A 24,059-nucleotide genomic window follows, 5' to 3' on the forward strand; every position below is an offset into this window, starting at 1 on the left:
CCACTTATCAGAATTTGAAAACACTGATATTTTTAAAGTTGAGTCATAAAATTTAAGTATATTCTAATTGCATACATTGTTCATTATCATAAGTTAAAGCTTTGTTTTGTTCAACTGATAAACTTCTATACTTTTTTCTCATCTAGAATTCTCAAGCAATATGATCACCCCAATATTGTCAAACTTATAGGCGTGTGCACACAAAGACAGCCTGTCTACATCATTATGGAACTGGTACCAGGTAATGCCATTTGAGAGGTATACTTGATGACGTTTTTATGTCATGTTTTCTTGCCTTTTTACATTCAGTCTCTTTGATATTTCCTTCTAAAGTGTCCAAGGAGTCTTGCATAACATTTTCCTGGTAACAAAACCTGCGTATATACTCAATATTTTTATAGGCCATAACATGTTTCTATTTTCTAGAAAATGTCAGCCAACATTTTTGAGACAGATTTACTAGAGAATAGTTTTACATGGAGTTCAGGTATATATAAAGTTTATGTGTAAAAAGCTGCTTAGAAAAACTCAGTGTCAGTGTGACTTCTCGGCACTGCCAGTGCCACCTGGTACATGATCCTTGTATGTCATTCCAGAGTCCATCTCCACACACTCTCTCTGATTAAAAGTCTCCTGGTTCTCTGTGGTCACGTATGAGTTAGGAGCTCTGTCACGGGTGAGCTACCAGGGAAGCTTCATGCCTCCGGCTCTTTAATAACTTGTAGCAGCCAGCATGGACAACCACAAATTGGCATAGTATGTTTGCTTTCTGGTTTTCTGTTTTCTTGTTGTTGACAAATAAGCTGGACTTTGACCTTAACAGTTTGCAGTGTTTCATAACCAAAAAGGGTTTGATTTCCCCTTTCAGTGTGCGCTTCACTTAACTTCTTTTAAAAGAAGGCATTTAAAGGAATATGAAAAGTATTTGTGGCGGCTCTCAGTTCTGTGTGGTTTCCAGCCGTACCTCAGCTCTTCCTTACCTGCTCTGTGCATCTTCATAGCACATAGCTGGCCTGCCAGATACTTCAAGAGCATTATGTTTCTCAAATTCACATGTTTCTTACTAGCTGGAGAATTGAGGTGAGATCAGTTCTACTTAGATCATATCCCTATATAGATGTCAACTCTGTCATGTGCCTGAACATGTTTATGAGAGACCATCGATGGACATAGTTATCCAGGGGTTAGGGTAGCGCAAGTTTGGGCCACTATCTTTCAGTCCCACCCACCATAGTAGATTCTCATAAAGACTAGTTGCATCATGGATTTAAAACCCTATTAATGAGCTTTTCATAAAAGAGTACATTAAGTCCATTTGTTGATATGCAACTAAAATGTATCTTTTGCTCATGCATGTTCTGTAGCATGATGATTGAGTCTTTTGGAAAACATCAGATCATTATAGAATACAGATTTTTCTACAGTGATGTAGTTCATTATTCAGTGTCCAAAGAGCACATTCATCAATGTCACAAAAAATCTAATTAGAAGAGTAATGGGGACACTCCCTGTCTCATTGTTGCAAAGCATGTTTTCTAAAATTTTAAATTTAATTTGAAAGGCTGCTTTATCCATGGTCATAAAATGTATTGACTTTTTTCTTTAAAGAGTGAAGCTCACCTCATTTTTGATAGCATCTTCTCTTCTAATAACCATATTTTTCTTTTACCTTCATTTTCACAAACTGGACTAATGGGATGTATTTGATATACAATAAGGAGCATGTAAAAAGTATATATGTATTGACATTTATATAATCCTTTGAAACCCTTACCTCAACAAGGCCATGAGCACGTCTGCCTGTCTGTCACCCTCATTCTCTCATGCCTCTCTGGAGTTCTCTTCTGACCTTCCTGTACTGTCCCAGTTAACCACTGATCCACTTACCACCTGTCCTGTTAGTTAGCATTCCTTAGACCAGTATGAACATGGCATTGTGCAGCACATATTTACTTTTTTATAAATTATTGTGCTTAGTATAATTAGATGAGATTTGTCAACTTTCATATTTTATTCTTTAGCATACAAAATAATGGATTTTGTTGGGGCATTGCCATCCATATGTACCTCCATATGTACCTCCATATGTACCTCCATATGTACCGTGCCTTGCTTATTGTCCTCACTCTCCTGCCCTTTCCCGCCACCTTCACTGATCCCTGCATTCTCCTCAAGTGTTTCTCCTGCATCCCTGTGTGTGCGCGTGTGTGCATGTGTACATGTAAATAGCCAAATGTAAATTATACATGTGCAAAATAACCGTGTTGTACTTGTCTTTGTCCCCTGTATAACCAACCCCTCATTCTCCTCTTGCCTTCCTTGCCTGCTTCCTCATAATCCACATCTTATAGATAGCAGGCTCCATTCCTTTTTATGGTTGAGTAGCGTCTCGTTTTGTGACTATACCATAATTTATCTATTCTGCTTTTGAAAGACTTTTAGGTTGCTTCATTTTAAGGCTAATTGTAAATTAATTTGATGTAACATTCATGTACATGTTTTTATATTATAATGTGCTTTCTTAGGATGCACAAGTGAATTGAATGGATCATATGGTATTTATGTTTAAATTTTGAGTAATTACAAATTGCTTTTCAGGGTGGCCATAGTATTTTATATTTTATTCAACATATAATGAGAGTTCTATTTCTCCTATACCCTCCCCCAATGCCTGCTTTCTTTTCTTAAGCCTCATTAATATTTATAGAGAGGTACTTTGTTATGTGTTCTGTTTGTTTGTTTGTTTGGTCAAGGTCTCAACTGTGTAAACCAGACTATCATTAAACTCCAAGATCAGCTTGCCTCTGTTCTAAAGTACTCATTAGATTAAAGGTGATGACTCCCACACCTGGCTTTTTTTTAATGGTTTAACTACCTTTCTTGGCTGCTTAAAAACATAGACCATCTTTTATGTGGGTTAGGGTAGAACAGTTTTAGAACTTCTTTGGTCTAGTATCTTTGTAATCATTGTCTACTTTTTTAAGTTGGGTCATTTGCTTTTTGATTTTTTCACACATTAGGTGAATATCCTTTTTCTCTCATGATTTATTCAGCCCTATTAACTGTTTTTTTAAAGAACAGATGTGTTTAATTTTGATGAAATTTAATTTATATTTTTTATGGATCATGCTTTTGGTAGTATTTTGAAGATAACTTTGAGCACAAGGCCACAAAGATGTTTCCATTTATTACAAAAGTTTCTAATTTTAATAGTTAGTGTTGGGGTTGGGGATTTAGCTCAGTGGTAGAGCGCTTGCCTAGCAAGTGCAAGACCCTGGGTTCGGTCCTCAGCTCTGGGAAAAAAAAAAAGACAAATAGTGTTTGACTCTTCTTTTCTGTCCTTGGGTTTTTTCATGAGGTATCACACCATCTTAATAGCAGTCATTTTTACAAGTCCCCAGAAGCAGTGAAGACAATATATGCTCAATATATTCTTATCAGGGGAAGCAAGAGGACATAGTAAAGGAATAGTGGTTTCTTTCACAAATAGTACAGGGAGAATTGGAGATCTCCATAAGAATGAAGTCAGACTCATGTCCTACACACACACACACACACACACACACACACAAAACAATTAAAAGCAGATTAAGATTCTCAGTGTCAGGCTATATACATCATGGAAGAGAGCCTGGGGGAATCCCTAGGAAATTGACCTTCATAGTGAGTTTAATGGATATCATACCAGAAGGTCAGGCCATAAAACCAAAAATAAACATACCAAATCAAACTAAATTGCTCACTGGAAAAGAAATACTAGAAAGAAAGGAGAGAGAGAGAGAGAGAGAGAGAGAGAGAGGAGAGAGAGAGAGAGAGAGAAGCATTCAGGTTCTGGATTGAAAAAAGTATAGGTAAACCATATATAATGAATAGTTTATAAAGGATTCATAGAATCCAATAGAGGAAAAACAACTTTAAAATAGTTGGTAAAATAGATATTTATTGAATGAAGATGTAAAAATTGCTAACATGTATATAAAATGATGCTTAAGATGTTAGCCATCCTTTATCAAAACTACTTTAAGTCACAGGTTAGTGTAGATAGTGTCAAAGAAGCCAAAGGATCACTGATATCTGCAAGGGAATAAAGACTCAGAAACTATGTTTCCGAGGGTACATAGAACTCATCATGTTCACCCTGGGGAGGTTCCCAAAGAAATTACAAAGAGGACGATCCTATGGCTCAGTAGTCATTCTCATAGCATAACACAAAGTAAAGGAATGCCCCACTTGACAATGCTACACTCACTATTCACGGTAGCAAAGGAATAGACAGGAGTAGAACCTGACCACACAGATGAAGGAACAGACCAAGTCTGGAACATGGATGACCCCCTCTATTATGTTTGGCCTGTGCTAGCACAGCCTGACAGGAGCCCAGCATCAAGCAAAGTCTCGGTTTCATGGTTAGGAATGAAGGAAGAGTGGCAGGACTCCTGGTGTCCTTCCCAACTCTTCCCCAGTCCCATGGCCTGCCTCACTGGACAGGCTGCTTCACACGTCCAGCCCTCTACACCTCCCAGTGCTACCGGGATTTCGCCCAGACCAGAACCAGGGGCCAGGGAGGACATTTCTATTTCTAACTATAGGAAACATAATTGTTACCTTTTTTTTTGTTTGAGTATTTTAAACTTCTTATAATATACTCATACTACTTCAAAATAGTACTGTTGTGTCCCCCCCTTTTTTTTTTATAAAAAGCCACAATAATGAAATAGACAGGTAGTGTTTGTTCTTGTGTGGGTGTGGGTGGGTGTGGGTGGGTGTGGGTGTGTGTGTTCATATATGATTAGGACAATAATACATTTCATGCATTTGCCAGATATTTTCCAGCTGTCAGCATTTTGCCTGACATTGCCATGTGTTCTCCCCATGCTAATACCATCTCCATTTTAAACAAAGTTAGTAACTGTAGTGTCCAGTGTGCAATCTGTAATCAGCAAAGATTTAAAACTCTCTTGTTCTCTGGAATCATAAACCCAAAGTATATGTATGTTATATGTATGTTTGAGAGTGTAAATACTTGAGGATTCCAGTGTAACATGAATACTCTGGGCAGACTCTCTCTTGGTTCGCATCATTGAGTTAGGACTTCTTTACCTGCTTGCTTCTTGACTCTTGGCTAAATAGAACAAAAAAGGGATCACCCAAGCAGGCCAGCAGTAGAGCCGATGACCCCTGATTTTGCAGATGAAGACAGGATTTTGTTTTTGACAAAAGACAGACTTAAGGAATGCTTATCGTCCAGGCAGCTGTTTCTTGTTTCCAGAGGCTGTAGTTAGGTCAGACAGTATAGCTTGCACACCAGGAACCACCAACTACCATAGTTTTAGAAAGCCTTGAAGGCCGGCCAGCCGGCAGTTTCCACTCTGTTCTCCCTAGAATCTGGTGACTACCCCTCCTTTTGAATTCATGTCTGCATAGAAGTGATTCCATGCTGGTTTTCAGATCACACAGATAGATGGTCCTTGGCAAACCCACAAAGTTAACTGAATTTAAAAATGAGTTATAGGTCTGAAACTCTTAGGATTATTGAAGGATTTATGTGGGTTTTAGACATTGTGAAAATATATATCACCTTAATAGTGTGATTTAAAAGAGAAAATCAAGTTTATACGGTTTGTACTGTCTGAATATTTGGGGTTAGGAGTCCAGATACAGTTATTAATATCCATGTCTTACGAGCATCCAGGAAAATCTTTCAGTTACCAGAATTCTTTTTTTTTCAATTATTCTATTCTGTAATTCCTGAAATCAGGTTTCATTAGGTGTTTTTACCAAAAGAGTGATTATATTAAAAAGTAAGCATTTACTCTTCTTCATTTTGAAATATATTCTTTTCATTTGATTTTAACATTATGAGGATCAGTCATGTGCCCTCAGCTCTGGATTTACCTGCACAGTCCCAGGCGGTGACAGCCCCAGATTACTTGGTAACTAAGTCCCTCTATTTGGGCCCTGAGTCCCGCTCGCCCTTTGATTCTTCATAGAGACAGGGCAAACACAGCTGACAAAGGACTAAGGAGTGGCTCCTGGCTCGCTCAAGAGAGTCTTAAAATATGAATCGTCATCTTTCCTTACGTAGGTTTCACCTATTTCCAGATGAGTATCACTCCACAGTGGTCAGGGCCAAAGTCAAGAAAAAGGACAAGAAAGTAATTCTCAAAGTAATGTTTATACAAAAGTGTGTAATTGGTATATCTGGTTTAGTTTTTTGTTCGTTTTTGCTTTTTGGTTTTGACACAGATTTTCTCTGTGCAGCCCTGGCTGCCCAGGAACTTGCTTCACTCTGTGGACCAGGATGGCCTTAAACTTACAGAGATCTGCCTGCCTTTGCCTCTTAAGTGTTGGGATTTAAAGGCATGCACCACCACCACCTGCCAGTTTCTTAGTTTTGAGATAGGATTTCCCCCATATAGTCCTAACAAGCAGAGAACTTGCTTTCTAGAGTAGACTGGCCTCATACTAACATATGCTTGCCTCTATGTATGGTGCTAGGGTTACAGGCATGAGCTACCATATCTGTCTGAGGTTTAAAATATTACAAATAAACAAAACCCCAATTCTTTGGAATTTAAGTTTTTTTGCATGTGGTAGAACAACTTTGATATGATCTAATTAATATAATTATAAACTGGTACACTGAAGACTTCAATTTGAGAGACTAAATGATTCTTTTGTTAGCTGATTTTGTAAATTACATATGTGCTTGAGTTTTATAATTTGAGTAGGAGTGTACACGCTTGCCATTATTGATTTCACAGTTGATACTTTTGGTAGAACGTGAGATGTTTGCAAATCAACTTCAGAAAAATGACATCTTTTAGCTTGTATCTCTTTGCAGCTCCATTTGCTGCTTAGCAGCCTAACACAAACATGAACTAAGTAGTTTAAAGTGGCCAGCTCTGACACACCTAACATGCTGCTGATATAGTCAGTAACCTGCTGGCACTTCACCCCACCTCTGTCTTGTTCTTGAATCCGCCACTCCCTTCTAGTGACTATGCACATTAGTGAGTGTTATTTTCCAGAGGTTGAGTTAAATGCCAAAGACATCAATCCAGGAGAAGAAAAGCATTGCACGTCTGGGACAGGGTTTCAGGGAGCAGGTGCTAGTGATTGCTGTAAACACTGAGCTCTAGAGGACACTGAAGCAGAGCCTTATTGGTTGTGTGCCTCTGAGTTCCTCCTGTGTGCTTTGTGCTTTGTCACAGTGGGTGTGCTGCTTGTGAATAAGAAGTGCCCTTGTGGGGGCAGCTGACACATGGTGAGCAGCATGATGTGTTCTCTGTCTGCTCTTGCTCTGAGCTCCTATTTTCTAAATGCCTTTCTTAATGGTACTTGAAGATCCTTGATTGAAAGGACAGTGTGGGAGTTATGACTATGTGTGCGTCCTTCTTCACAAATAAGCATTCCTCAGTTTTCTAATGACTTTTATCATTTTTATGTGTTTGGAAAAGTCTGAGACTTGTCAGAGAAAAAGTTTAAAATAACATTTTAAATGATAAGAAAAATTGCTTTATTATTGACAATCCTTTGAATATAGAACTAAAAAATTTGGGTGAAATTGCTGTTCATATTAAAATGGCTTATTTTACTGTTTTTCCCCCAGTAATCTATGCAGCACATATTAATCTGGGAACTTCTGTTACTAGAATTACAAGAAACAGTTACTGAGACATTGGGGAGGTGCTACGATTAGAATCTTTAAACTCAGTTGAACAGAAGTTGTTTTTAATGCACAGTACATTGAAGGCAGAGGTGAAAGTGTATTATGTATGTGTGTATGTATGTACATATGTATGTATGTGTGTATTTGTGTATGTATGTATGTATGTGTGTATGTCTGTGTATGTATATGTGTGTATGCCTCTGTGGGTATGTGGGTATGCATGTATGTTCTTTGTTTTTTGCTTTCACTAAAACATTGCAGGTCCTTACTCAGGTGCTAGTATGTGGACACCAGATAAAGGCCTTTTGTCAGCATTTGCTAAATGTATCAGAATACTGCTCATCCTTACATTTTTTTAATATTGCAATTTTTATTTAAAATTCAAAATTCAAATATGTGCAAGTAGAGGAAGCTGTTTCTCCATCCAGCCCCAGCCACTACCCAAGAGGGTGGGGTAGTGACCCTCCAAAATAATCGTATGTGCCAATGGGAATGAGCACGTCCAAGCTAGGGAGAGACTGGGAAGGGGTACATGAGGGGACCGCTCAGAGGTGGGAGGCCTCCCATGAGGGGCCATTTCCTTTCTTGATCAATTCTCCTGGGAACACCTGCTTCACTTGGCAGCAGAAGTGGTCCCCTGGCAGTGACACTGAAATGATGTTAGTGTTTTGGTCCCTATGTGTTAGCCTGTTCATGAGATGTGACTAGCTTCACCTGTTGTGATGCTGACCCAGGGGCAGCTCCAGGAAAGGAAGGTCACACAGCTCCTAACCGTCCCACCTGTGTGAAGCATCAGCTGTACCCTTCAGACCCCAGTGCTTTGCTGGTGTGCTCTCAGAGCTCCTGAGGCTCGAGCTGGCAAGCAGGGACGAACGTACTCCTGCTTCTACCAGCAGTCATGTCAGGTTTGTAAGTGTCTGTTGCTCTGACTTCATGTCAGATTTGTAACAGTGTCTGTTGCTCTGACTTCTACCTGCAGTCATGTCAGGTTTGTAACAGAGTGTCTGTGTTCAGAACTGCATCCTCGAAAAACCTAATCATCTCAATTTTGTCAAAGACATGCACTTTGCATATTAATATTTATGGAGGTCAGAGGCCAAACTCATGAATAGCAGTGTTCTGTCAGTTGGGTATTATTGAAATGTTTTTAGAACTAGGGGCTCTCTGTTGATCTTTCCATCATCTTCACAGAAAGTTACTAAGCATTGACTGTAGCAAATGTGGAAGGTACCTTGGCCAGAAGAAAACTGACCAAAAAGCCTACAAAAAAGAACAGGAGATGGGCGAAATGCACACTAGATTCAGTGTATGAAGTAAGCATGAAGCACAGGTAGGAAGTGTAGATGTGTAGTCAAGTTTTAGACGCCTCAGTAAGGGTGAGGCAGTTGAGTAAAGGCTGATGACCGAGAGGGCCAAAGCAGGTGAGTTCCAGCAGCTGAGCATCCCTTGATACTAGAGCATCAGCCTTGGGGCAGGGTGCCCTGGATACTGGAGCATCAGCCTTGGGGCAGGGTGCCCTGGATACTGGAGCATCAGCCTTGGGGCAGGGTGCCCTGGATACTGGGACAGGGTGGGACAGGATCTAAAAAAGTTTGGGGATGAGGTACAGAAGGAATGGGGTTCAGAAGATAAACTTTGAAGATGACAGTAAGGCTGTACATATTCTGAGCTGTTAGTGATATTTACTTTGAAATGAGCAGTTGCTGCTTTTCTTTTCAGCTCCAAGGGAAATAGTGTACTAGGACCCTCCTCGATGTCAAATTTCATGACTACTGTGGAAGACACTTAAGCTCCCAGGCCTCTGTGATTGGATCAGGTGGACAGGCATATGAATAGTCTTGCTTCTTTTTCCTCTTTCATGACTTTAGGAAAACGTAAAGGAAGTTATTGGTATTCTTCCTGCTTAGTTGGTCTCCATCGAGATGAATTAGTTCTGAAATTCCACTTGCTCTCTCCTCTCTTTTCTTCAGGAGTTTTCTGGCCATATTTAATCTCTCATTTCATTGCTTTTTATTTTACCTTATGTATTTTCAGATATAGTACAACATGAAAGTATTTATCTCCCCAAATTTATGGTAAAGTTTGCACTTCATGTTAAGAATTATATAGACTCTTATCATTGGAAATAATATTGGAAACTATCTCAGTCAGGGTTTCTATTCCTGCACAAACATCATGACCAAGGAGCAAGTTGGAGAAGAAAGGGTTTATTCAGTTTACACTTTGCACATTGCTGTTCATCACCAAAGGAAGTCAGGACTGGAGCTCAAGCAAGTAATTAAGCAGGAGCTGATGCAGAGGCCATGGAGGGATGTTCCTTACTGGCTTGCTTCTCCTGTCTTGCTCAGCTTGCTTTCTTATAGAACCCAGGACTACCAGCCAAGGAATGGCACCACCCACAGTGGTCCCTCCCTCCTTGATTACAAATTGAGAAAATGCCTTACAGCTGGATCTCATGGAGGCATTTCCTCAAGGGAGGCTCCTTTCTCTATGATAACTCCAGCTGTGTCAAGTTGACACACAAAAGCAGCCAATACAGAAACCATCAGAATAGTAACACTTTGCATGTGTGGCAAGGTCACTGTCTTTATTGGACTTCATCTGCCCTCCTGTAGAACCGAGGTGGGTTGCCATCGTCCCTGTTTATCCATGTGTGTGTCGATTGCTGACAGCCATGCCTGAGGTGGAGGCCTAGTGAGCCCTTAGAAGATGCAGTCTCTACCTGAGATTAAGCTGGCCTGCCTTTGCATGGCAGACCTAGAAAATGGTAGTGTGTGCCTTCAAAGTAGAAGTATTGAGAGGTGATTAAAGAGAAGACTTCGTGACACGAGAGATGTGCCTAAGGCAGTGTAGCCAGTGCCTGCTGCAGCCTTCTTTTTCTCTCCTCTGCATGCTAACATGTCTGTGAGGCTGTATTTTCCAGATTGTTGGTAAAGACTTCTAAGTGACTTTAGCTTTAAAGTGCTATTTGCTATGCACAAGTACATGAATTTCTATTTTTCTGTTGACTTGTAAATTAAGAAAGAACTCCTCCCACTGTCTTCCATTAGTACCTGCAGTGTTCTTCTGCCATTTGTGACAGGATAACTCCCTAATGCGAGGCTTTGTGAAGCGCTTCTTACATCTCCAAACATGCTTTAAAAAAGAAAGTGCCTGCTGGATAGACAATGCTGTATGACAGTAGTTTAAATAATCATTGAAGTTATTTACTTCTGTCAAAATTCATTATTTCTCTTTCTTTGTAACTAGTGAGGATACAATGCAGTGGAGTTTATTATCCTTTTTGTAATATTCTGTTTGTAGCACAGTATTTAATCAAAACCAATCAGTTTTAATTAAAGATAACCCCAAGAAATACAATGATAGTTTTTTATTTGAAATTCTTGTATCATCCTGTATTTAAATGACTTTGATGTTCAGTAATGCACTCTTTTAAAAAGTCTTTCCACTCGTTATAAATCTCTTATTCTCAGATTTGAGCTAGTTACTTAAATGACAAACAGTGAGCAGACATATCTTTAGCACTCACACATTTATTACTTAAATTTTACTTTAAAAAACCAGAAGGCTAAAGGTGTTGCTCAGAGAGCCGTCGATGGCTGACACCCTGTTTCAGGGCTGCAGATCCTTCTGTGAGAAGATGACATTTACCTTGAGACTGGAAGAGTAAATGTTCTCTAGCTCCGACAGAGCCGGGGAAGCACATGGCTGGCATGTGCAGAATGTGTGTGAGGTGCACAAAGGACCTTCGTGTGGAAGAAGAGGTAGGAGGGTGGCTAAGCAGTGGAAGGCTACAGAGGCCTGCTGGGGACAAGATTGGAAGGGCACACGGGCTGGGGAGATCTGCAGCCTGCAAGTCAGGAACAGTTGCTTTTCTTTCCAGGGTAGTGTGCTTTATGTAGTGGAGTGATGGCCGTCTAACAGTGGAAGCCACTTAGGGCACAGTGGAAGCCTGTTTTCAGTCACAGATGCCATTCTCTCTTGGTGTGGTCTCTCTTCCTGGAGACCGCTGCTCTCAAAGGGTTTCCTTGGGATTTTATGTTCCAAGTGTATAAATAGGAACATATGATTCTTTCAACTTTTTAAATATCAATGACAACTTACCTTAAACTCTTTCTTGCCTTTGGTATTTTGTTGTTACTTGGCAAAATGTCATAGAGATTTTATTCTTAAGTAAATGAAAGCACTTACTTTGGAGCTCACAGTTCCAAAGGGTGTATGCATGGTAGTAGGCTTGATACTGGAGCAGTACCTGAGGGCTTACATCTCTCTGATCCACAGCAGGAAGGATGGCGAGGGGGGGAGACAGAGAGACAGAGACAGAGACAGAGAGACAGAGATAACCGGAAATGCTGCTATGGGATTTTAAAACCTCAAAGCTCTCCCCCAGTGACTTAGCTCCCTTAACAAGGCCAGCTTCCTACTCCTTCCCAAACAGTTCCACTAACTTAGAACCAAGCATTCAAATATATTAGTCTGTGAGGGCCATTCTCATTCAAACTTCCCCACAGGCTTGTAGCGATATCATAATGCAAAATATGTTCAGTCTGGGATCAAAAGTTCCCATAAGTCTTTGACTGCTTCAACACTGTTTAAAAGTCCCAAGTGTCATCTGAGATTCAGTCTCTTAATTGTAACCACCTGTAAAGTCAAAAAAAGAATTCCATACTTCTCACTCATTCTAGAAGGGAAGGCAGGAGCACAGCGAGGAAATGCCAGCTGCAGAACAAGGTCCAGTCTCTGCAGGGAAACTCATCCTGGAGCTCCGCATCTGATGCCAGAGGGCCTAGATGGCGCCATCCTTCCAGCTTTGCTGACTGCAACACACCTCTCTCTAAAAGATAACTTATTGTATATAGTACATATATAATAATACATCTGTAATAGAACATTTTCTTTTATTCTCAGCAGTTACATATTATGTTTATGTTCTACTTGATAATGAAGAATGTTTCAGTAAAAAAGTTGTATATTTCCTGTCATATTTGTTGACTAAATTCTACTCTTGAATAGCTAAATAGGTATGGGATAGACAAGATTTACGAATTTTTTTTAAAAAAATCTTCTTTAGAAGAAAAATATCAATAATAATTATGTCCTAGCTTTAGAAATTTCTAGAATAGATCATGGCAACAATGAAGCTCGTGTGCCTCAGAGCCTTGACAATATTTTGGATAAACATACATACATATAAGATAGGAGTTTATAAGTGGCCAAGCAAACCTCATCTGAAATTTTGAGCTAAATGGAGATTTCACTCCTTATTAAGATGACCAGGCTCACTCCGAGTGGTTTTGTGGAAGACAGGGGCATTCCATACTTTCTGGAATGCCAGAAAGTATGTTCTTATCTTTGCAGAGTTTTCCCTTTGATCAGATGTCTCTCGTCCCAGGTTATGTGATTGTGGAGTCAGGATTTTTTTTTTTAAGAAAACTGTAGTCCATTGGGGGATCAGTCCCTCCCAAAACACCTGAGGATCCTCGGCTGTCACCGCTGGCACTCTGAAGTCCTCAGAGCACCTGAGATGCACTCACACTGTCACTTAGAAAGCAGTGCACTGTGGGTGAGTTTTGCCAGTGGAAACATGGCTGCTCTAACTTGGAGTCACTTATGGCTCTTAGCTCCCACTTTACTGCTCACAGCCGTATAGCTTTGTGAGTAAAATGATATGTACAGTGTGACATCAGCTGGACACTCTAGACCCTTATTACACTTGTCACTGTGGCAGAAGCTCTAGTCATCTGAGAGGAGGCATCCTCAATTGAGAAAATATCCCCATAAGCTCCAGCTGCAAGGTGTTTTCTCTTACTTAATGATTGATGGGGCAGGGCCCAGCTCATTGTGGGTGGGGCCACCCATGGGCAGGTTGTCCAGGGTTCTACAAGAAAGCAGGCTGAGCAAGATGAACGGCAAGCCAGTGAGCAGCACCCTCCATAACCTCTGCATCAGCTCCCTCCTCCAGCTTCCTGCCCTGTTTCAGTTCCTATCTTGGTTTCTCTCAGTGGACTCTGATTCAGGATGTGTAAGTCAAATAAACCCTCTTCTCCCCAGGTTGCTTTTGGTCATGGTGCTTTATCGTAGCAGTAGAAAAGTAACCTAGCCACATAACCTGAAATATGGATTATATTTTTATCTCACTGGGCAAGTAGATTCCTGTGTGCCCAGATAATTGATGATAGATGATCCATGCTCCTTTGAAATCTGTTATTTTTTACAAAGCATTTGAATTTAGATTGTTGAGATAGAATTTTAAATAGCTACAAACTGTCTGAGAACTTTTTAGTTCCTCTCAATGTAGCATGCCCAACCAGAGCCTGCTTCCTGTATGTCATCAAGGATCTCCCCGAGTGTGGTACAACACACATTGGAAACCTTAATTAAAATACCATGAGGTGATGTGGCATCTTTGTGCCACTCAGTTTCACAGTTCTCTAGCTTGAACTTTGTAGATGGATAATGTCATATTACAGGGTCTTAATACTCCTATCACAGTATTAAAAACAACTGAATTTTTATTTAATAGGATGCTGCTAATTCATAAGTCAGTATACTTGCAATTATGAACATTTTCGATTCTTTGTGGGGGAAATTGCATACATGTAAACAAAGTAGAATTACACATAGCAGCTTCTATGGACTATATTTCAGGAAATGCAGCTAGAAATATAGGAGATAATGTGTTTTTGAAATGCAATATAAAATATACATAAGAAGAATGGACTGGGGAGGCAGATGGTCCAATCAGGATCTCAGGTGATGTACTCAGCTGACAGCAGGAAATGGTCAAGGCTAGAAGGCAACTAGGCAGCATTGGAAGGGAGGTAAGAGCTGTCTGAGAGCAGGGTGAATGCCTGGGAGTGGCCGACCAGAGTGTGCGGGACAGGCTTAGACCATCAAACGTTTGGGGGAACCCTCTCAACCCCTGTTACTGAAGGTAAATTTATAAGCGACTTAATTTTAGTAGTTGAGGTGGGAATGATAAAGCTATGAAGACTAGTATCTGAGTCCAGTTTGTGTGCTGCAAGTGTTACAGGGAAAATGAAGGTAATACTGCCAAAGAGATGTGCATGTCAGTGATCTTACAGAACTCTCGGCATGCCAAGACAGGGTTGATGGGCCATTGAGTCATCCATTGAGAAAGAACAGCTATAAGAAGGGTTTTCTCTATTTGAATATTGCTTTACTAGCTAAAGAAATAAAATACAAAATTTAATGCCATTTGCAAAAGATTTGCTGTCAGATGTGTTTTAATTAATACCTGTAACTCTGAATGCAGAACAGACATAAGAGTTGTTTCATCTGATCTTTAGGCATGTATCAGGCTTTTGAACAATTGTACGGAAGCGCCTCGGGAGCACTGTAGAGGGCCAGCATTAGGTAAAGTAAAGCACCTGCTGAGTGCAAGGTCAGGCAGGACCTTGGCAGTAGGCCTCCCTCCTTTTCTCTGTAGCTGCCAAGTGATCCCTTAACACTGCACAGAGCGTTCATCTCCTGGTGGTTCATCGAGAAGATGTACCAAGAGCTTTTGTGGTTGAGCATGCATGTCTTCCCTTAGAAGAGATATAGCTCTGGAATTACTAAATTACTAATGACAAAAAACTTAGGAAGTTTAAGGTTCCCTATAAAAAGCAAAACAATAGCTTCAAAATAGTATTATGTGAGCCATGCATTTTACTAATGAGAGTCCATAGCGCAGCTGCTAGAGAAACAAGATGCCTTTATGAGGATTGTAGAAAAAGAAGGGTCGACATAGCTGCTAGTTACTGTGATTTGGAAGGCTGCTACGCTCACTGCTATACCACCAATGCCGCACTAGCAGGAATGGAATGAGACAAGGAGTAGAGAAAAAGCCGGTTAGTTAAAATCTGCATACTCTTTTTCATATGGTAAAGAAAACAAAGCAAACTTAAAATTGTGAAACGGACGTTGGAATTTCAAGCATCTTCAGTAATGAAAGATACTTTGGAGATTAGTAAAGTTACTTTTTAGCACAAGTATGGTCCCAGTTCTCCCTGAGAACCCATGAACAATTGGTTCCAGGTTCCCTGTGCATACACGCCTACAGATACGCAAATCACTTGTGCTAAAAAGGTGCAGTATTTGCATAACATTGACATAAATAATTATCAGATATTCAGTTTATGGTTCCGTGATTGAGGTTATATTTACCATACATTTTAAAGTATATCCTCTGTGTGACTATATTCCATTAATAATTCAATATCAGTGAAGCTGGTTTTCAAGCTTCACACTTCCCTTTGCATTGGTGCCTTCTCTCTGGTACAGGTTACAATGCGGGAAACTGCGTCTACCTACACTTGTTTTACTCTCCTATAGATGGAATTCTCAGTCTCGCTTTTCATGAGCTTGGTAGATTGAAGGAAAGGTGCTTATCTGAGGGTCACCTGATCTTACTGGGTGATGGAAAGGTACCACACAGGCTTAATTCAGGTTGCATCACATTCTGTCAGATGGTAGTCAGTGACAGCACATGATGCCCCTGGTGAATGAGACACAGGAATAGCCTTTTGGTATGTCACATGGATCTGACTATACCAGCCACTCTTTTCTCTTGTCACTCCTGTGCCCCTAAGAATGTACCATGATCCTAGAAAAGGAATTACTTTAAAATATACCATGTACTTGGGGCTGGAGAGATGGATCAGTGAATAATAACATTTGGTCCCTTCACCAGGGACTGGGGTATAGTTCCCATTACAGCACCAACATGATGATTCAGAAAAATATGTAACTCTAGTTCCAGGAGATCCAACACTCTTTTCTAACCTCTTCAGGAACCAGGCACATTCATATATGCAGGCAAAACATTCATAGACATAAAATAAAATAAAAAATATTTAAAATATACCATGCTCTATTTTAGAGTCTGTAACAATATGTAGACCTATCTTTTTAAAGCCCTTTAAAAAGTGGATTTTTTTATTCCTTCCTATTAAAAACCAGAAAGTATGTAAGAAAGAGAATTAGAGGTTTTTTTAAAATTATGTTTCACTAATGACATAAAATAATTACAGAAGGCATATATAATAAAAAGCATAGATACCGTATTGCAAAGTTGATAATGGAAAGTTAACTTTTGAATTAGAAAGCTGGGAAAATAGAGCTTAGCTGTGGAAACCTTCACATAACATGGCTGTATGATTCTGTCCACATGAGTGGCATGTCCCTTCTGAACTTGTGTCCCTGGCCTCCTCTTAGCATCTAAAGTATCAATTTTGAATGTGTCACTTGTGTTACCAAATTTTTCATGAGTGAGGTGAATGACAAAGATACCTGAGGTCACATTTCCTTGTACAATATGTCCAGGGTTAAATATTTACTTGATGTTTACAATTTAATCTTTAAATGTCATTAAAAATTTAAATGTCATTACATATTTTGGTGAACATGTTTGTACTTAACGGCCTTTTCTGCTCTCTGGCATACTGGCTTTATATTCTACTACCCAAGTGTAATAAACAGAACCTTTCTGTTCTGTGCTGGAGAACGGACATGGTACAGTGGTTTGTAGGTTGCCCTGATTTGAGAGGACAGTCAGAAGTATTTCTCAGAGAAATCAGTGCTCTGAGTTCCTGAGTGTTCCCAGGACTTTAAACCTTCATAATTGTGTTGTTTTCTTTTTGTTCTTGTTGTTAAAACAAATTCACACAGATGAAAACTTGTATTTCACAAAGTACCACCAAAAGAGTAGCAAGGCCAAGTGTGGCCTTAGGGTTCAGAATGGTAGTGCGTGCTTCTTCCAGGTCACAGTGGAGCCTGGACTCTTCGGGTACCTAGTGCTCATAGGACTGCTTTGTTACCTGCAGACTCAGGAACAGTCGCTAAGAGAATCTTATAGAAGGTGGGTTGCAAATCCCTGCGTTGACTTTCATGGTTGTTATAACCAAGGCCTGCTGACTACAGGGTTTGAGTCAGCACAAATGAGGCCTCTGTTCTAGACCAAGGTAGTATAGTAAAGGTGGTCTCCTCAGGAGCTCCACAGGGGACCCCTCCTTGCTTCCACCTACCTTTTGTTCAGCCATGATGTTTCTTAATTGGCTGCCATGCCTTTTACACCTTGGTCTCCTTGGACCTTGGGCTTCGTGGTCACAGTACTTTCTTCTCTGAAGCTCTCTCTGTCTCTGAATTCTAATCTTTTCCCTGTAATGGATTATTACCTAGTAGTCTTTGGTAATAGGATTCACCCAAATCCCTTATGAAGGTGTGACAATTACATCTGCAAAGTCATGTTCCCAAGCAAGACAGTTTTCTGAAACCTGAGATAAACATTAATATCTTATGGGTAGTATTCAACTTAGGAGACACTTGTAATTCAAACCAGCTGACCTATAGCTTCATGATCATTTGCAATAAGATGTGTATTTTAATTTCCACTGGAAATTCATTACAGAAGGTGTCCGTATCAGCTAGGTCTCTGATACTTTGAAGCGATCTAAGGAGAAGAATGTGAGCAGTAGGCAGAGGAAGCAGCAGAGTTGTGACAACAGGTCAGATAGGATACACTGTGAACTGGTGATCAGCACACTACCCAGAATGTGTAAAGAACTCAGTATCACAAAGCCAAGTCACGGCCTTTAAAATGGGCACCTGGATCTATGCTGTCACCTCTCCAAGATCACTTCCAAATGGGCAGCTAATTCATGAACGTGATCAACATTGCTAAGTGCAACTCAAAAGCAGAGTAAGGCAGTGTCTCAGCCCATAAGTTAGAACTAACCCTGAAGTGTTTGCTTCTCAAACACTGAAGGGGAAAAACTACAAAGAACCACCACGTGGCTCGTGCTTCTTAGCACTGGGCATGTCTTCAGAGAAATGAAGTGTGTGTTCTGGGACATGTCTGCATTTCTCTGTCAACTGAAGCCAAGGGAGGTACTCAACTAAGGTGTCATTCATTAATCACTAACTATATCAAGATATATGATATGTGTAATCCCTGAAGAATTAGGTTGTCAGAGAGAGAGAGAGAGAGAGAGAGAGAGAGAGAGAGAGAGAGAGAGAGAGAGAGGAGAGGAGAGAGAGAGAGAGGAGAGAGAGAGATGAAATCCTGGCATTCACAGGAAGGAAAAGAGCAGAACAGTGGGACTTTACATCACTGAAATCAGCTGGACACAGAGGACAAGTGTCACATACTCCTCCTTGAAAGTGGAAGTAAAGAATGGAAGAGTGGTTAGACAGTAGATCTCTAAGGAATAAAAATGGATTATTACCTAGTAGTTACATGAGTAAATCTCTAAGCACTGAGTGAAATAGTCACTTCACACAAGTTTCACAAATCCTTTGAATATTTCCTAAGTCCTCTGTGCTGGATAGTCTCATGTCAGCTTGAACGCAAGCTAAAGGCATCAGAGTGGAGGGCCTCTAGTAAGGACATGCTAGAGACAGGCCTGGAGGGCATTTTTTAAAATTGGGGATTAATTGGGGGAGGACCCAGCCCACTGTGGGTAGGACCATTCCTGGGCTGGTGGGTAGGACCATTCCTGGGCTGGTGGTTCTCGGTGCTGTGAGAAAGCAGGCTGAGCACTCTGTGTTGAGCAGGCTAGTAAGCACCAGCCCTCAGTGGTCTCTGCATTAGCTCCCATCCAGATGCCTCTCCGGTTAAAGTTCCTGCTCTGATCCCTTGATGATGAACTGGGATGTGGAAGTGTAACCACAATAAACCCTTTCCTCCCAGGTGACTTCTGGCCACGGACTGTCATCGCAGCAGCAGTAACCCTAACTAAGGTGCCGTGTCTTAAAACAATACTGAGACTTTGTGTACCAGGATGTGGGAAGTCATGGGGAAACAGTAACCTAGCACAGTGTAGCAATAGCTGATATCTAGAGTGTGTTGGATATAAAATACTCTGTTAAGCCTTACTTTTTGATAATTAATTTAATTACATATATCCCTTTCCTTCCCTCTGTCCAACCCTTCCATATATCCCTCCTCACCTTCAAATTCATAGCTTCTTTTTGTAGTAATTGCTATGGTGTGTGTGTGTGTGTGTGTGTGTGTGTGTGTGTGTGTGTGTGCGTGCGTGCGTGCGTGCGTGCGTGCTCCTAAATATAATCTCCAATTCCTGCCTTCCTCTGTTGTCTGCAGTTCTTTGTACAGGCTTGAAGCTTATAGTCTTTGCTGTCATCCTTGTTCAGTTGTGTTGGCTAGACTCTAGGGGTGTAGCTTCTGATATTGTACAGACACAGTATCACAGCAAACTCCTTTATCTGTTGGCTTGTATAATCTTTTTGACCTCTCGTCCACAATGTTCCCTGAACCTTAGGTGTGGGCGTGGATGGCTGTATCCATTGGGACTGGCCTCCATAGCTCTATATTGTAATTGGTTCTGATTTTTGTAGTGGTCTCCATCTGCTACAAAAAGAAGTTTCCATTATGAGAGGTAAACTCTGTATTTAACTGTGGGTATAAAGACAAAGGTTTATAAGTTGTTGTTAGGGGTTATGATGATGTAGTAAATTAATGGTTGTTGAGTCTCCTCTGATAGCCATGACTTGACTGGAAGTAGGTTTACAGTATCAGGCATAACCCCCCTCTTGTTGAGCAGGTCCAATTAGAGAGTTTGTTACTGCTGAAGAACCTAAGACACCCTTAGGATCATCATGCCATGCTGTCATTGGTTTGGTTCATAGCTGTCATAGCTAGGTAAGACTCTGATTTGGAAGCTTGCATGGTGCCTCTTGTTACCCTGAAGGCTAGCCCTCAGGGAGGGGCCGTTTGGGTCAGTTCCAACTCAGAGGCCTCTGGGTTGTCTGAAGCCTATGGATTCTTTAGCTCTGGGGATTAGGCAGGAGTACTAACTTTATGTTTTGGTGATTGTGTTCTCAGTGCTACTCTGTGTTTTCATAATATTTTCCCATCCTCTTTCTGTCATCCTCTCTGCAGCCCAAAATGCCGTTTCCTGTGGCTTCCGTGGCTTTGGTGTGTTGGCTTTAGTTGTCTAGGCTGTTTATGTCTCTGAAAGTTTTCACTCCCCATCGCTATTGACAGCCTTCCTGGGTGTATTGGTCTCATCTGGCCACCATAGTCTTTCAGGACTTGGAATGCTCCAGGCTCTCTGGCTTTCAAAGTTTCCATTGAGAAGTCTGCTGTTATTTGATGGGTTTTCCTTTATACCTTACTTGAGTTTTTGGGTTTTTTTTTTCTGTTCAGTGTTCAATACTCTTTGTTATATGTTCTTAGTGTTTTAACTCTACAGTATCATGAGGGTATTCTTTGGTCTTGTCTGTAGTTTCTGTATTTGTATCGGTATGGTTCTGTCCTTTCCTAGTTTGAAAAAGTTTTCTTCTATGATCTTGTTGAACACCTGGTTTGTGCCTTTGATTTAAGCTTCTTCTCCCTTATGTATGCCTATAATCTGAAGGATTTTGTTTTATGGGGTCCTACATTTTCTGTGTGTTCTTCCCTGTGATTTTAACTTTTTTGTGTTCCTTGCTTATTTGGTCCAGATCCCCTAGTTTTCACTGAGTCCTGTTGTTTTCTGTTGATGTGTTCCACTTGTAAAACTCTCCTGTGAGTTGTCTAGCTGGGCTCTTGGTGTTTCGGTTTCATCTGCATTGTAACGTGAGTTTTTGTCATGTTTCTGACTTGATTAAATTCACTCCCAGGTCTTGCCTTGTCTTCATGTGTCCTGGGTTTGTTTTTCCTATTTGTTATTCCTGTTCATTCACAGTAAGCTTTTTCTTCTTAGCTTAATTTGGCTATGTCCTACTGTCTTTTTAAATTCCGTGGTGTCTTTAAGGAGGTTTATGATTGTTCCTTTACATTCCGTGTTCTGGAGTTCATCTACATTATGATTGCCATGCATTTCTACAGGATTACTCATATACTGGCTTGATCTTTCATGTTGTTATTTCTGTGATGAGCTCTGGGCATGTGACTTCTTTCTAGTTTTGAATTTATTATGGATAAAGTAGACTGAGGAAGAAGAGGTGTCAGGGTCAGTTGTGTCTAGAGTTGAGAATGTCTTTGATAGAATGAAGTCAGGTGGACGGAGGAGACTAGTCTGGTAAACAGGATATACTTCCTGCCCCAGGCTAGCATGCAGGCATACATAGCTCTGAATAGAAATGTTTGATATGATGTAGGATGTTTTTGTTGTTTTATGGATGGGCGGAAAGGATAGAAAGGCAGACTAGGCTGATAGGCTGGTTTTGAGATTCAGGCTAAATCCCAGAAGGCAGACCTGGGAATTTTGGGTATAGAGTGGCTTGGTGGAAGTGTAGAAAAGAGACATGTGGGTGGATGGGGGAAGAACAGGGCCTGACAGAAGCCTAGAAATTGGCTTTGTTGCAAGAGGAGGTGACCAAAGTAGGCTGGGTCCCTGGCTATGAGACCCACACTAAATATGGCCAGTCTGGAGTGGAAATGAGAATTGGGTTGTAGGGAGTACTCACCAGGCTAGACCTGGGAAGAGGATGTGTGAGTCTAGGTATAAAATGAGCCATGTGAATCTCTTGATGTTGCTCTATCCCTAAACTCATATATCTTCATCCTACAGATGGGAAACTGATGCCTAGTGAGATCAATGAATTTGCTACCCAATATCCCACACTTTGTAACCTGGACTATAGTCAAATTTAAATCTAACTGGTATCCAGAGCCAATTTTATTTATTAGAACACAGCTCTAAAACTCTAAAGAGTATAGTTGGCAGAGACACTCTTAAATATATTCCGCAGGGCTGCCAGAGCTGAGGCACAGAATTTCAGATGTTGGTAGAGGTGAGTCAAAAGAGAAACCAAATCAGCTTCACCAGGTTCACAGTGAGCACAGGACTTAAAACCTACTCTCAACCTGAGACATACATACAGTCAGCCCTGATGCCTGGGGACTGCCCACTGTGCATGTGGAATTGTATATAGTGCAGTTAATACAATTAGAGTTTACATCATCTCACTGAAGGAAGGTCGGGGGTCATGAAAAGCCTGAACACGATTTAGAATCTCCACAGGAGTAGAGCAATTGCATAGGCAACCTTTAGGAACCAGTTCGTTTCCAGTTGTGAAGGAAGGTTAGAATCCCTGACATAGATTACTTTCTAGTCACAGTGTGTTGTAGATTGAGTGACACAAACTGAAGCAGATATTAGTTTTCTATGCTTAGCTTTAACTGACCTTGAGATGCACAACTTGATTAAGTACTACTGATGGTTTTCAGGAAGTGCAAACAGAAGCAAGATTGAGTTGGAGATTTGCTTAAGAGTGTGTTGTAACTGCAGGCGTCTCCACCTGTGCACAGGTTCCTTGAAATAGCGACTACGGAACTTAGTATTTCAGGATAAATGCCTAGGCCGAAAGCTTTGGCCGTTCCCTGACGAGCTCAGAGCTTAATCACCCATTCACCCATTCTGAGTCCTGTGTGTGCTTAGTTACCTCTCCTCAGTTTCATGTGACCACCTCCTTCACCATTCATGGCCAGTCTTCCTGATCTGATTTTCCCAGAATTCCGTCTCTCTCAGATGAGATGTCACCCCCTTCTAATCCTGCCCTAGTTCATTGGTCACAGGCTTTTTATTGGTAGGTGAATGCTCTTACACAGTGCATAAGATTATCTCTGCAGTATATGCGTACTTACTTACATTACACAGCTAAATAATGCCTGAACGTAACTAAAGTAATATTTGATTATTAAACTCTTGTGTTTCGGATTAATCCTCTGACTGTCCTTGTTCTCCCTCCATTTGCCACCTTCCTGGATTCTTCAGCTTCTTTCTTATCTCTAATCTACTGCCATCTGTCTTCTGTGAAGAGTAATTCTAAAAAACATGATTGTGTAAGGCTTAAGAAAAATCAAATGCAAGAAAATTCAGCTATTCCCATAATAATCCTGCTTTTTGCTTTTGTATTTAATGAAAGTATAATATATTAATTACAGCTCACTTTAACCTGATCCATCCATCAATCAGTAATACGTAGAAAGCAAGTAACTTTGAAATATAGTTTCTGCATTGTTCTTTGGCTAAAAGGCTTTAGAAATTGCATTTACTTGCCATTTCTAAAATGTTTATTCTTCACATTTTCTTTTAACCCCACCTAAAAATATATCTAAGTAAACACAGTTATAAATAATTGTAATTAGAGAGTGCTGTAAAAACATTTATAGCATTAAAAGAAAGTTTCTTCAGTTTGTAGTATTGGGTCTTTTTGTACAACATAATTATTTTGGAGTGTGTGTGTGTGTGTGTTTGTATGTGTGAAAGAGAGAGGGAGAGAAAGTGAGAGACAGAAACCAAGTATATAAACACCTTAATTATTTTATTCTGTGTTTCAGAACAGAAATATGGAAAAATAAATTGGAAGCTGTTTAGAGAGATCCACCGACTCTCACACTACTTATGTTTTATCACTCTATAGCTTTTCAAGTTTAATT

The 24,059-nt window shown here is 40.4% G+C and overlaps 1 protein-coding gene across 6 annotated transcripts in view; it reads left to right on the forward strand.

Moving 5' to 3' along the window:
* Fer (FER tyrosine kinase) overlaps positions 1-24,059 on the forward strand; it is a 324,911-nt gene that overhangs the window by 215,472 nt on the left and 85,380 nt on the right. For all 6 annotated transcript variants that reach the window (XM_031368583.1, XM_031368582.1, XM_031368586.1 and 3 more), the window contains one exon: positions 147-241. In XM_031368583.1, the coding sequence (XP_031224443.1) occupies positions 147-241 (95 nt within the window). The remainder of the gene's footprint in view (positions 1-146; positions 242-24,059) is intronic.

Source organism: Mastomys coucha, unplaced genomic scaffold, assembly GCF_008632895.1.
Source record: "Mastomys coucha isolate ucsf_1 unplaced genomic scaffold, UCSF_Mcou_1 pScaffold14, whole genome shotgun sequence".
In the NCBI taxonomy this organism is placed as follows: Eukaryota; Metazoa; Chordata; class Mammalia; order Rodentia; family Muridae; genus Mastomys; species Mastomys coucha.